The 10,064-nt window shown below is 40.4% G+C and overlaps 1 protein-coding gene and 1 pseudogene across 1 annotated transcript; one reads left to right on the forward strand and one right to left on the reverse strand.

Annotated features, from left to right (window-relative positions):
- Window positions 1-547: 547 nt before the first annotated feature.
- On the forward strand, window positions 548-3,466 carry cib2 (calcium and integrin binding family member 2). Its single transcript, XM_076089760.1, has 4 exons — window positions 548-586; window positions 2,063-2,210; window positions 2,314-2,509; window positions 2,737-3,466. Exons 1-4 carry the CDS (start codon window positions 548-550, stop codon window positions 2,756-2,758), a joined length of 405 nt encoding a protein of 134 aa, XP_075945875.1. The 3' UTR covers window positions 2,759-3,466.
- A 2,573-nt stretch (window positions 3,467-6,039) lies between these two features.
- LOC142948028 (uncharacterized) lies at window positions 6,040-9,637 on the reverse strand (annotated as a pseudogene).
- Between the last annotated feature and the right edge of the window lie 427 nt (window positions 9,638-10,064).

Here is a 10,064-nt window from a genome sequence, read left to right on the forward strand (position 1 = left end):
ATCCTGATTGTAAACTGCCTTTAGCCTTAATAGTCAACATGCCAGAATTAAAGGTAAACAAATCCTTCTTTACCATATACCTCAGTAAGTCCTTTTCCCTAATGAATCAGCCGCAATTTGCTTTTCACCAAGTTTCCAAGAGGACACTAAAACAAATGCGGCACCCACTACTCATGTGGGCCGACACCTAATCAATACACACTCTCCTTCAGCAGACAGAATTGATTTCTAGCCATCATCATCACTGATCTGATTGCACGACACCACACTCTGAGCTCATGAAAGTTAATGTGCCGTGAAACGCTCAGCCTTTCTACTCTGACTGACACACCCACTCCTATTTTTAAGCACCTGCCATTTGAAAAGGACATCCAGGAATCTTGAATTTAGCATGTTGCGAAACATATTGCAGCCACATTTACCTCCACTTTTCTCCTGTGCACCAGACATAAATACCACACAATGTCACATGGAGTCCTTATCCGCCTAGGGTTCAGCACAGAGACGTACAATGTGGCCCTAGCTTGTAAAACCGTCACACGATTGCATGGCCTGTAAGCATGGTGGGGAGGAAGATGGAGACCAGGCAACGCAGGGTTGATGAGACCCAGACGATACGCGATCACCCGAAGTGCTCTACAGCTCATATCTGGCTGAGTTTTAATGAGCTGTGCTGAGTTGACTGGATGATATAGGCACTGACACGTCTCAGGATATGCAGTTAAAAATGCCATTGCCCTAGGAGGTTGATTGCTGTTTATACGAATGGCTTATTTTGCTGATCTTGTATTAAGCTCAAACATGCTCATCGTCCTCTGGACAAAGGCTGTGTGTATATTAGATAAAGGTACAGAGATAGTGACATTCCAAGTCTCTTCAGTGGGAATTTATTGCAAGCTGCGTGAAATAAGATACTTACCTGGGATATAAAATCTTTAGCAGCAACTTATTGTAGCCCTGGTGTAAAAGTTAGGTATTAAAACAAGTTAGTTTATAATAAAGTTGGATGAAATAACTCAGTGAGGCAAATAAAGTGAAAGTAATTTAGTTTAATAAATAAAGTGTTTTACTGAGAGATTAAGATAATTTAGTCCAACATAACGTAGGATGTAAATAGGTGAATAAGTAGTAAACAGCTCTAAACAATATTGCAGTGGGTTAAACACAAAAAAACACTGATTGTGCCTTTAGTTTGAGCTGTGGTTGTTTGATTGGTTACTCTAGGTGTCAGTCAGTAATTGGTCGAAGGTAAAGCAGAGGGCGGGGCAAAGAGAAAAAAGACAACAAAGAAAAAGAGGCGTGAAGAGAGAGCGAAATAAATACAGAAAGAAGAAATGCAGAGAAGTGTGAACAAGTTAAAGAAGAAAACTGCAGCTGTGCACAGTTCTGCACATTTGTTGCTTAATTTCAGTCGACTTTGCCGAGAGTTGTGTGTAAGTGTGTCTGTGTAAAGCTAAAGTCGTCGAGTCGCTGGACCAGAGGACGCCATTGCTGACCCGAAAAGGACTGTTGGTGTGTTTCTGACGAGGACTTCACCGCCGTCACCTCCACTGTCGACTAGTTTCGTCTCTTGCACCACAAACTGTTTCTGCAAGACTGAGCTGGACTGTGAGTTTAGACTTTCTGTGTGTTTTGCTCTGCTGAGGATCAGGACTCGGGAGGCTGCACTGCACCCGAGCTACACGGGCCTGCAAGCTTTCTTATTGTGTGTGTGTGTGTGCGCGCGTGTGTGTGTGTGTGTGGTCCCACGTGTGTTTAGAGTCAATTTAACGGGTAACTTGGGTCATTATGGTTGATTAACGGAGGTGAAAATAATGGCTTCACCATACTAACAAAGAGCAGAGTCAGCACTTTTCAGTTGAACCCTGTGATCAGCAGAAACCACCCACCAGTTTATACCTTTGCAGATCATATGTGAAGCACGTCACCCATTGTTCCTTTCGGGTATTTTTAAGATATTTGTTTTTCTTATCCAAACATCTTGGTATTTCCATTGCAGTGAGTCTTACATTAACCCTTTGCACTGATCCTTGTATATGTTGTCATCCCCCTTCATCTGTAGGAAAACCCCTTCTGCAGCAGGATCGTAGAGTCTTTCTCCGAGGATGGGTTTGGGAATCTCAGTTTTAATGAATTTGTGGACATGTTCTCCGTCCTCAGTGAAATGGCTCCTCGAGAGCTCAAGGCGATATATGCCTTTAAAATTTACGGTAATGACAGATTTCTAAAACAGTCTATTATCATTTTTATTTTATTTTAGAATTGATCAAATGTTGTTGGTTCTTTTTTGTTATACATCTCTGTTGCCCACAGATTTCAATGTGGATAATTACCTCTGCAAAGAAGACCTCGAAAAGACTCTGAATAGGCTGACGAAGGAGGAGTTGACTCCTGAGGAGGTGCAGCTTGTGTGTGAGAAAGCCATCGAGGAGGCGGATTTGGACGGAGACAGCAAACTCTCTTATGCTGACTTTGAAAATATGATTACGAGGGCTCCTGACTTTTTAAGGTGATTCAATGTTTGATGAATTTGTCAAACACGTTGTATAAATGTATGTGACAAGCAGTGGCCCTTTAAAATCAGGCTGTTCATGCATTATCCCGCATGCTGTGTACCTGGTTACTCCTTCACCAGATGGCTGGTGATCATTTTCATCATTTAACTGTCAGCCTAACAATCAATTCAATCCTGAGCCACCACTATGCACATTTACATGGTCTCTTTTGTCACTTCAGTACCTTCCATATACGAATCTGAGAGGGCTCCGTCGAAGGTTTCCACGGTCAACAGCGTGGGGAACCTCAGGACTCTACCTGTCAATGGCCACACAGCACAGTGCCTGTCTCCCACTCCCATCGTCAAAGAACATCTGACCTCCCCAAACAAAATACTGGATGAAGCTGAATTCCATGAACCTGTTATTTCTTTACTAGATGAAAATGTATTTTCCTTTTACCGCCTTTTTAAAAGGGCTTGACCTGGAGGGGCCTCTTGTTGGGAGAAAGACTATTCTTTCCACATTTTAAGGTTGAATCATGGTCAGTGAAACGAGCCAGACTCATCTACCTACAGTATATTGCACATGAGCTACCCCCAGTGACGTCTTACACACTAGATATTTAGTATTCATGAGACGAAGGACAAAGCTAGAAGTCAATGAAAGCACAGCATTGGCATTAAGGGCATACAGCTATTTTATACGAGCTATGCAATATTTAGAAATGCAGTGTGTTGCTTTTAACATTTTGGTTTGTTGTTTGTGGAACTGATTGATGATGACAATCATCTTACTGTTCTCCAGTTACATGAAGGGCTCTGTTGTCTGAGCAAATGTTGGTAGCTTTCTTCTGCCTCAGCCATTATCATGACATGTTAAATGCAGCCATCTTTTGGATAAACTTGTTACAATATTTTATGTGACTTCAGGTATTTGTCTTACTTAGAATAAATGTGTTTTTCTCTCTATTTTTTTTTTTTTATTTTATTTTTTTTTTGTGAATGGATTTGTAATGTTAATTGTCGATGAAAAAGCATGAAATGATCCTTAAATACAGGAGCTCTTGTTGTTGAATCATTTCAACTGAATGACCTGACCTGAAACTTTAATGAGTTCAGTAATGTCTCGTCCATATAACCAGTTTACCTCAACCCACCCATCGATGATGATAAGGACCATAACGATCAGGGAATGACTGGACCCCTGCATAGCCCATCATATGAGCAGTAATAACTTGTTAAGCAGGACGTGATCATTAGGAGTGAGCTGCCTCAGCACTCACAAGCATGATTACATCCTACACACACACATTCATCTCAACGGGAAAGCTGCAGGAAATGACTCTGGTCATGTTTGATTAATCCTGGTTTCTTGGCTGTAGGGTACATATTTGCATCTGGTACAGTATGGAATACAATTATCTATATGTTTTTGTACGGCATGTTTTTCAGCTTAGGTTGTACTCGCGAGTCATACTGTGGATGTTGGCCAGCCATACATGCAGAACATTTTGTTCCTCTGCTAAGATTCATCCCGAGGCATCTTTACGTCTTTGCTGCCAAATGCAATGGCTGCAGAATAAGTATGACCTGGTTAATTGGGGCTGAGTCTGTATGCAGAACAGTTCGAAAATTGAAATTGGGACACTAGCTGCAACATAACACATATATAGGCTTTCCTGTGTTCGCTGTATTGGTAATAACTACAACACGTTTGACTGTGTTGCTGGAACTGTGATGGCATTTTTTTTGTGTGACAGCAGACAAAAAAATATACCCACGCATGCATGCAGATCAACATCAACATAACATGAGGGTACAAAACAGCCGCGGTGGTATGATTCTTCTCACGCACACTGCCAGCTATGAAATATTTGGAAAAGCTGATATTGAGAGTCTTAATTTGCCTGAAAGGGTAGGATGTTGGAGTCAGTTAAACAGTGTGCAGTCATCAGAGCAGCCAGTTAATTCTTCCTTTACGAGGGCAGCACCAAATATTCAGGGCAATACAGTGCTGATTGTGTGGCTTCATTAATTACTGGTCTCACAGAGAACATCTGTTTAATTATGATTCCAGCAGAGAAGCTTCTGGTGCACTGTGATACTGGAGCTGTAAAGCAGCCATTACTGTAAGCAAGTTTCTGTACGTTCCTGTGGTTGAGCGAGGCCAAACAGTGTGTGAAACTCGTACTGATCTCACTCAGCAGGACCTCGTCTGCTTTAATTTGATGGGATTTAAGATGGTGTCTTACACCTTCACAACGTGGCCACAGTGGAGAGCTGACAAACTGCTCAACGGCAGATAAAGACATTTTTGCTGTGTATCAAAATACCCTATTATTTCTTCTTTTTCTTCACATTGTTAAACCCTATTTAGCAGTATTTAAAGAATTGATGAACAATTGGTTCATAACGTATAGCGTTGCAAGTACAGACAGATGTAAAATGTCTAATGCCGTATGCAATACTACAACCTTTCCTGTGAAGCCTCGGTAGCTGATGTATAAACTGATAATAAATGACTGACATTTGACAACAACACAGTTGTTATCAAATATTTGTTTACCATTCTAGATGAATATTAAATATTAAGTATTTATTTTGCTATGATTATTCATTATATATATCTTCTATTTTAGCAATGAGGTATTTTTTCATACAGTTTGTGAACTAATCAAACTTCATCCACTGCTGAGTGTCATGAGATACAGCTGAAAGCTTTTTTTTATGCAAATCTATATTTCTGAGACTAAACCCTCAAGCTTATGGGTTGTATATAAAGGGGTTATAGGGGTTAAAGTTACGTTTTTTAAACAGTTATTCTATGTTTGAAATATTTTGGGTTATTGTAATTCTCCATCCACATCACAGTGTTTTAAATGAGGATATGTTTTCTCTTCTTTTGCATACTGAACCTAGTGCATTGTGTTATTCACAGGTGCAGAAACCCACTGATACACAATCAGGCATCTTGTCTCTCTGGTTTAAGAAGTGACACACGTTTCCTTTTCCAGTGACACTATCATCTTTATCTAAGTTGTGAAATAGATTATGACTGAAATATCAAAATATTGTTGATCCTACAAGCTGAATGATTTGATATTTGAGTGAGTTATTATATCCTGGTTTGTTTTCAGTGGAGACATCTTATTTCCATACACCTGCCACCCAAGTTCTACATAAAACAGTCCTGCATCTGATCCTGTCTGTAATGACTTCTAAAGATAACTATGACCATGGAAAGCATTCAAGTACGAAGAAAGGTTATACTGTCGTTTTAGTGCATACCACTAAAACTATAATTAGAGAGTAAAAGAGCAGCAGATGATAGAAGATAATAAATTCCATTTCAACATATTTGACACACTTCCTCATTGCAGTTGTATGCAGCCGTTTGAAATCTGTATGCAAATAAAGTTTCCTGTGAATGAAGTGCAGCATTGATGGTAGCAGCCTGTAGGCAAAATGTATTTAAAGACCAGTAGTAGACACAGCACACCCTTTTTTTCTGAGGAAAAGAATTGTGAGTTTTCCTTTTTGAATCTGTCATTTATTTAAATATGGAAAATAAAATCTAAATATAGCATAAATAAATACATTAAAATGCAAAAATACAGACAATATCATTTGAATAGCTGTGAAAATGTAATCCCATGTTGAAAAGAAGCTTTCACGGAGTGTATACTAGGCAGGACCACTGTAGTGTCAGAGAAAAACTAGTGAACATTTGTATTAGTAGCTCGTAAGATAGCATCTTCACCATTTCCTCTTGGCCTCAGGGAACAGCCATTTCCATTTATCATTCTGCAGGAGGTAAAAAAGAGTTTAATCAATAAATAAAATAGGATGCACATTAAAAACAACCTTTCAAGTGTCCAAATGAAAGCTTTTGACAACACTACTAACCTTTAACCCAAAGGATGGGTGTTTATGTTTAGGTCTGATGTCCTCCAGAGGCTCATAGGTGTTGCTGTTGGGTTCAGGTGTTGCTGTGTCCTCGTGGCCAGGAATCAGCTCGTATGTGTTGTCATGAGGGAAGCGGCCAACGACGGCTTCATTGGGGACCTCAGCGTACCTGGTCCCAGAGGATGTAGTGTGTGGACTACCAGGCCTGCCAGCCAGGTGATAGACAGCACCGTCACTTATGTGTTCCAAGCTGTGGCTGCTGCTTGCTCTGCTGCTCAAGTCTGTCCTCTCTGGCAGTGGGGCTAAGCTAGCGGTTTGTCTGACGGGTTTGGGGGAAAGTCTCGGAGGAGTGTGGGGGGGTGCACTCAGCCTGTAGGACTGCTCTCCATCAGAGATGCTGTCCAGAAGCGGTAGAGACCTGCTCTTGCTGTCCAGCAGGCCGAGCTCAGAGTAAACAGACTCTACTCCAGATGGAGGACTACACCTGCTCTGATCCTGGATTGTGGATCTCTCAGCTCTCCCAACATTATCTCCTGGGAGATTGTCTTGGCAGATGTGTTGAAATGTGGGGATCTCCCTGGGTGATTGCTTCATGAGCCGAGCATACAAAACCCTGTCCGGGTCATTCAGGGGGCCACTTGCAAGGTGCCTGCTTCTCCGAGGCAAAGGTGGTACTTCCTGTTTTAAAAAACAAGCCAGGTTGTTAAAATCAGCTTGGAGGTACAGCAACAATTTATGTGTAATATATACATCAGAATAATCTTCCTGTATATAAAGGACTACACTTGCCTCCAGGGTCCTGTTGCTCTTTGGTGGCCGCGCAGGCGGCTGCTCTGACTCCGAGTTAATCTGTGGTTTTCGCATGTTCTTCACATTTCCGACAGTGGCCACATGCTTTTCTTTAGGGCTAACCTGGATGGTATCATACAGCTCTTTATCCAGTGCCTGTAAGAAAAAAAACACCAGTTAGACCTCCATTCTCGATCAACGTTACTTAAAGAAAATAACTCAGGGGTTTTGTCTCACCTCAAAACACGAAGATGCCAGGTACTCTCCAAACGGCTGAATGGGTTTTGCCTTGTAGTATTCTATGAGATCAGAGACTGAGTCGTGTCCCTCAGTGTCTCCACACACTACAAACTTCCCTGATTCACTTTGGTTTATCACGAAATGTCGACACCGATCCCTGCCTCTGCAACAGGAAATTAAAATGAATTAGATTAAAAAAACACAAAACAAAATGTGTTTCTTCTACTGAAAAAAACGATTTAAATGTGAGTTTGATTAAAATCACTGAAATATGATCTGTGGTTTAGACAACAATTTTTTTTAAAGTACCATGTTTCATTCTGAGCTCTAAAATACTCATTGCATACTGTACTTTAAAATTTGTATAGCATTAAAACACATTATTATAGAGAGGTTCATTTTGAAAAAGGTTTATTTTGAAATAAGCTGACTAAAAAACACAATCAGAGGTTGTTCAGAGCAAACCAATACTCACTTATAAGACAGTATGTATCCGATGGCCTTATCACTGAGACGGATCAGGAAACAGCCCAGCTCCTTTTCTCTGAGTATTTCTTCAGCCTCCCTGTCGATAGACCACCAACAACGTTAAAACACAAACTCAAAAGTGTTTCCCAAAAGCCCAATACGGCTTGAGTTTACAGGAACAGCGAGGCTGATTTTGAGCGGAGGAAGGCGGATTACGTAATTCACCTTGGAAATTACATTGCATCAAAGGAAAATCCATTTGGTTTCAGGTCTTTTTCATAAACCTGTCATCTACCGATATACACAGGTTCTGTAGGTGTTTACTGTACGTCTGCCAGAGGATAGGTCTTAAATGTCTGCTATGCTAAAATGTCACTACACTCTGACTTAAGATAATATAGCTTAAGTGATAACCCACATACAATTGTTTTCTTCACAAATAAAATACACCTTCTATATAAAAAATGCAGCTGGTCATTTGTTACTAATCTGTTATAGAGTTTTATAGTAGTTATAAATTAGTAAATTAGTTATTTATAATTCTACATAGAAAAATACATAAAAGCACTTCGGAGAATAGAATTTCTAATATTGAACGTTAAAATGAATTCTTAACCCGCAAAACAGTAGTGACAGTAACAACACCTGACTCATCATAGCCCACTTGAGATTTATTTTGTACATTTAATGAAATATTTTCTTAATGAATACTTACTTTCTTGTGATGAAGCCCAGGAACCAGGTGGGGAAGAAGCCGTTCTGGACGATGAGTGGCACTTGAGTCTCTATGAACCACTTTGAAGCCAGTTCCCTGAGTCTTCCTTCAGTCCCTTCAACATGACAGTCAACTGCTGGTTCCCTTTGCTCCATCCTTGCCCGGTCCTTATCAAATCCACACAGACAGCCGATGAAGACAACCAGCATTCATTTTGAAAACATAGACAGTGAGAGTGCATTTCAACCGACTAATTTGCTTAATTTTCAGGAGGCGTCAACCTAAAGTAGCTCAACATGCTCATTGTTGCAGGAAATAACACGTTGTGTGTACGTAATCTTACATTTTAACATATACTGTATATTATTTATTTGCTGTTAAGTAACAATATTTAATAATTGAATTTAACATAATCAAAACTATTCAGCATTCACGATGTCCAAAGTCCTTTCTCCCTTTTATTCCACTAAGGCTTCTGTTTAAATTGACCTCCTCTGCTGTAATGTCACACCGATGTTACGCAAACTTCTACTTTGCATGGAGATTATGTGATGAATGAGTTAGTTATTAAAGCAGGAGGGGACCAGTTGTGGTGAGCGTGGTGGGGATCTAGTAACAGTACTTACCTTGAAGCAAGATGTCAGACAGGTCCTGAGGCAGGGAGATTTTGTATGTCTCTGGTCCTTTGTCCTTGACCCGGAAAAGTGGCAGATCCTCTCAGATCTGGGTTTCTGTTGTCTGTACAGCACGCAGCAATTTCTTTCAATCCCTAAAAAAAAGATGGACAATTATGAATTTATTCTAAGCTGAACATAAATATCAAAAACTGTTATGATGTGAGCTCTTTTTCTTTTTAGTTGAGATGGAGTACGTACCTTTCCTTGAGAGTGTGTGGTTTGAACCTGGTGTCATTTCAGCAAACATTCAAATGCTTCTCTCAACGTCTGAACAGTCTGTTACCTCCAAGGTTGTTCTGAGGGAGTATGACCCTACAGTGTATGGGAGATATAGACAGATGACATTTACTATTACACATATTTTTCCGCTGGCTTGGAAAGCGCTGCTGCTCGGCAACGGCACAGCAGACTTCATACAGCTCATTTGCATGAGAGAGACGTCTGAACAAAGCTGGAGCTTCCTGAAGAGAAACGGAAAGTAAGCTGTGGTTTGAGTGCGTTGGTTTTTGCAAGGTGAGATGTGTTTTACCCACAGACTGTTTGATTACTGTAATGGGAGATAAGTTGCGTCAGCAGTGGATCTTCTGTGTTTCCTGACCTGGGTTTGCAATGAATGTGGATCATGGCTGAAAAGGCCGGACCAAATGTGTGAACAAATGGAAATGTTTGGGAAGATCTACAGATACTTTAAAGGGCATAAACAAAACTATAATACGATGAGATATTTCCCAGTCTTGATTTTAAGGTTGTCGTAAAAAAAATATATATAGCT

Source organism: Anarhichas minor, unplaced genomic scaffold, assembly GCF_050575085.1.
Source record: "Anarhichas minor isolate MPS153535 unplaced genomic scaffold, ASM5057508v1 ptg000011l, whole genome shotgun sequence".
In the NCBI taxonomy this organism is placed as follows: domain Eukaryota; kingdom Metazoa; phylum Chordata; class Actinopteri; order Perciformes; family Anarhichadidae; genus Anarhichas; species Anarhichas minor.